The sequence below is a fragment of the Cyprinodon variegatus genome, unplaced genomic scaffold (genome assembly GCF_000732505.1).
Source record: "Cyprinodon variegatus isolate N-32 unplaced genomic scaffold, C_variegatus-1.0 Scaffold704, whole genome shotgun sequence".
Classification (NCBI taxonomy): Eukaryota; Metazoa; Chordata; class Actinopteri; order Cyprinodontiformes; family Cyprinodontidae; genus Cyprinodon; species Cyprinodon variegatus.
In genome coordinates, this window is record NW_015151157.1 from 368,430 (window position 1) to 373,342 (window position 4,913).

The 4,913-nt window shown below is 39.3% G+C and overlaps 1 protein-coding gene across 1 annotated transcript in view; it reads left to right on the top strand.

Annotated features, from left to right (window-relative positions):
* The first annotated feature begins 3,060 nt into the window (after window positions 1–3,060).
* LOC107097526 (gap junction alpha-10 protein-like) overlaps window positions 3,061–4,913 on the top strand; it is a 4,063-nt gene continuing 2,210 nt past the window's right edge. The window contains exon 1 of the mRNA XM_015394692.1: window positions 3,061–4,482. Coding sequence (XP_015250178.1) covers window positions 3,061–4,482 — 1,422 coding nt within the window. The remainder of the gene's footprint in view (window positions 4,483–4,913) is intronic.

Sequence of the window (4,913 nt, forward strand, 5' to 3'; positions counted from 1 at the left end):
ACGAGGTCTTTCTGGAGTTTGCATGTACTCCCTGTGCATGTGTGGGTTCTCTCCGGGTACTCCGGATTCGTTCCACGGTCCAAATAAAAAACTGTTAGTTTAATTGTGTCTGTGAATGGTTGTGTGTCTTTGTGTGTCTCTGTGTTGCCCTTCGACAGACTGGCCACCTGTCCAGGGTTTATCGCCCATAAACTAGCCTACCGGAGATATGCACCAGCCCCACCGTGACCCTGATAAGGACTAAGAGTGAGAAGATGGATGGATGGATGTTGTTGTATGTTGTTGGAATTTTAATGATTAACCCTTTATAGGGCAAGTTACCGTTTTGATCACTTGCAAATGGAGTTACCCCCGTCCCTCAGTGAGGTCTAGAAGCACAAGATCTATATCCAGCCATACAGCAAAGATACTGCTATATGGCTGTTCATCTTATTTTGGCGTTTGAACAATTAGATGTGTCCTTGAATGATATATTACCTACCGGAAATTAAGTTGAAAAAAAGGTAAAAAGCTAATTCAAAAATTTGAAAGTAAAGTTAAAAAGTTTTATTTGGGTTTATAGACAAAAAAAAAAAAACACTAAGTGCCAGTATCAGCATTAATACCTCTAAGGTTATGTTGGACCATAAAAAAATTGTTACTTTCACTCTCAGAGTGTTTTTTATGAATTCCTTAATGAAGCACTTTTGTTATTTTTCTTAATATATTCCGGCAACTTTCTTGTTTTTACATCGACATCAGTTTTTGCCATCGAAATATACATATTTTTTTAATCTTACAAAGGTACTAGGGTCTTTTCCTGGATTCCAATAGCAACATTGTTTTGGCATTTTGATTTTCAAAGTATTTCACTGAGCGCCCTATAAAGAATTAACCAAAACATATCGCCTAAAACCTTCAGTTATACCAAAACTCTGCAGCAAGACTCTTTACTGCAACAACCAGAGAAGCTAACATCAATCATTTTATTCTTTGCACTGATTTCCAACTTAACTGAACCTTCAATGACTTGCCAGTCAAGATACTTCCTCTATTAGTGAGTTGTTAAAACCACATACTCTGACTCAAGCCCTTACTGATATCCCCAAATTCCAGGTAAAAAAAATAATATAATTTGCAAGCTGGTCTACTTTGGATTAAGATTTATTTATTTATTTAATGTGTTTTAAAACCAGAAGATTTTATTACAGCATGTTTCTCTTGAGAACCTTTTGAAGAAATTATGTTGAAGGTATTTGTGTCTCTTGAATCCCATTTTGATTGTATTTTCATTTTGACGCTGTTTTTGTGAAAAGTATTTTATCAATAAATCATGCCTGTCTGAAGGAACGAAAACTATTTTGCTGAGGGGAATGAGAAAAGATTTCTGTAGATGTCTCTAGGTGTGCAAATCTACCGGTAATATTCCCAAAACCTTGTAAGAAATACTGTAAGGGTCTGCACCCCATATATTGAAAACTACCTATTGTCTTTCTTCCACTTCGCAATTGTACAGTACATTGTTTTGTCCGATTAAAAACTATTCAATGTAAAATGCATTGAATTCTATGTTTTTAACAGTAGAATTTGAGAAGGAATTGCATTTGGATTCTGACTGTGTTACAAAGATTCCTTTAGAAAACTTGAACCCAGGAGACCCACAGAAAAGTCCTGGTAAGCTAACCGTGATGGACTCTGCAGGAGAAATTTGACTGACATGGTTTGTATCCTGTGGTGTCCTTAAAGGGAAGGTCACTGCAGATCAATACCTGTGCTGTTCAAAGTGGTCGCCTTTTTTCTGTGATGGCACTGCTTTCTTATATGGTGCCAAACCAGCCATCAGCAGTGCAGATGATGGGCTATTTATTTAGCAGCACTGATTTTTAAGTTATATGCACATGGTTGACTCTTGCCAGAATTCACTTTAAAAAAAAATTATTGAGATTCTCCCAAAGACTGATCAAACCTACAGCACCTTTGTTTTTACCTTTATTCCTGATGTTATACTTTATATTTCTCTCCATTTCTGTAATGTAGAGTTTAGTCTACAAGCATCAACAGTTCCTCTGAGAAATTTGTTTTTAATTAAAAGTAGAACTGGTATCTCTCTCAAGATGCAAAGATACACAGTATATCAGCATAACAATTGGTAATATGTGCATTTATATTTTTATGTCAGTAACTTTTCAATATATCTCTATTGGACTCATATGTTAAACTGGGCTGATACTAATCAGAAATGTTTATTTCCATGTTTTTGCTCTTTGTGAGTTTTGGAAGAGGGTTCCCCATGGAGTATTTGTTAATTTGTTAGATTTATAGACAGACATTATTTGTTATTTTGTACACACAAGTGTAAAAGTGTAAAAAAAAATTGTTTTGTTTTTTTTTCAAAATTTTTAACATTTTTTAACATAAACACATATGTCATATAATTTCTCATTGGTACATCCTTTAAAGCACTGGTTCACAACCTTTTTTGACTTGTGTACCCCCTTGGCCATTTTTTTATACCATGAGTACCAAACCTGTTATTTTCCAAAATAGAAATTACAGCTGATTATAAAATGAAAAATATTTATTTGATTTCCTTAACTTGAACATTTAATTCTCCCGCATTTCATTATTATCAATTATAATATCAAATAACATAAATATGTTGCCTGGAAAGTGAATAACTACTGAAATAAATACAACATCAAATTAGGTTACAACGATTTTTTGTTTTTAACAAAAATCTGAGCTCTTCTGACTAAGTTCCCCATACACACAGCTAAACTTGACAAATCAGGAATAATAATCAGCAAAATAATATTTAGATTCACTATATCGTTTGCCTTCATGTGTTAATAAACACCTGACCTTCTCTCTGAATTCTTTCTTAAACCAGCTATATCTCTTTACCATCTGCCTAAATCCATCACTCTTATTCATGGATTTTGACAATTCTTCTGATAAAACACAAATTAATTCTTAAAACAGTTTGAACAAAAATTTTCTAATCCTCTATTGAGTTCTAATGAGCTTTACTTTTGTGTCCCCAGTTTAAGCATGCGGCATTAAAGAGTTGAAAAACTGACCATGGGTGACTGGAACCTGCTGGGCAGCATCCTAGAAGAGGTCCATATTCATTCCACCATCGTTGGCAAAATCTGGCTCACTATCCTCTTCATCTTCCGCATGCTGATTTTGGGAGCTGCAGCTGAGGACGTCTGGGATGATGAGCAGTCAGAATTTGTTTGCAACACAGACCAACCGGGCTGCAAGGTGGTCTGCTACGACCAGGCCTTCCCCATTTCCCTCATTCGCTACTGGGTGCTGCAGGTCATCTTTGTATCTGCACCCTCGCTGGTCTACATGGGCCACGCTCTGTACTGCATCAGAGCACTGGAGAAGGAGCGCCACCGCCGACGGATCCAGCTGAAGGGGGAGATGGAGGAGGCTGAGTTAGGACTGGAGGATCATAAACGCATAGAGAGGGAACTGAGGAGACTGGAAGAGCAGAGGAAGGTGAAGAAGGCCCCTCTCAGAGGTTCTCTGCTGAGAACTTACATCATCCATATCCTTACTCGCTCTCTGGTGGAGGTTTGCTTCATCCTGGGCCAGTGTATCCTGTATGGAATCCATCTGGAGCCCCTTTATAGGTGTGAGAGGCTGCCCTGCCCCAACAGTGTAGACTGCTACATCTCCAGGCCCACAGAAAAGACCATCTTCATGTTTTTTATGATCATCATTGCTGGAGTGTCACTGTTCTTGAACATTCTGGAGATTGTCCACTTAGGAGTCCGCAAAATCAAACAGACTCTGTATGGAGAGAGGTACACAGAGGACGACAGTTTGGTATATAGGTCCAAGAATAAGCCATCTTTACAACAACTGTGTGTCATGAGCACTGCTTCCCCTCACAATGGGCCACTGACACAGACCTTCAGGGTGATTCAGGAGGCTGACATGAAGCCTCTTTATTACAGCAGTGGAGTAAAAGTCATCCATGACTCACCAAGACACAACAGCTTGGTTCATTTTGGACAGACCAGCTACACCTGCCCTCAGGTAAGGATGACACCCAGGTCTGAAGAGATATGTGCAACTCCACAAACCAGTGAAGGTGCAGAGATCCACACAGTGACCCTGGACCACCATCCAGCCTGGAAATCTGCCATGTCTACAGTAGAGGAGGACACAACCAGCCAAGCAGAAATCCACGAGGAGCAGCATCCTCAGCCAAGCCATTTGGACCCTGTGCTTTCTGGGAGAACATTAAGGCCTGCACCCATCAGAGTCCTTAATGAAGAAGAAAGACGACAATCTTCAGTCAGCGACCTACTGATTCCAAACCCCAGAAGGACCAGCTTCATGAACAGGCCTCCGTCAGAAAGCCTGTCCTCCATGAGCGCCTCCACCAGCCAGTCCTTACACAGCTCAGAGGAGTCAGATGAACTGGGGTCTCTCCAGGGAGACATGCCTATGATGCCGCCAGCTGGAGGTCGACGGATGTCAATGGTGGGTAGAGACGCAAAAGGTTCTGCTGAAGCTAAATCTGTGAGGCACTTTGTGCTTAAGTATACATTCTGAGTGGAAGACATTTTTTACAAATAAAACAGTTCATTCAGTCACTGAATGTGATGTTGGTGAGTAAAAGTACTGAGAGTATCTTGTTACATAAATAAAAAGAAAAAAACACTTATACAGAGGAAGGGATAAGCTTGTCGTTAAAAGAGAGACAAAGGTTTGCAGTATGTATTCAGGTTCGCTATTCTTAGAGATGCTGATGGCTCAGAAACTTGCAATGATGAAAGTCTTCATTAGAAAACAAACACTAGCAATCTGAGAGCAGACTATTTCAACATGACTTCTAGAAGGCTGTCTTAAGAAGAAACTTTTGGTAACTCTGTAAAGGTAAGATGTCATAGAATGGTTTTCTGGTGTCAGCA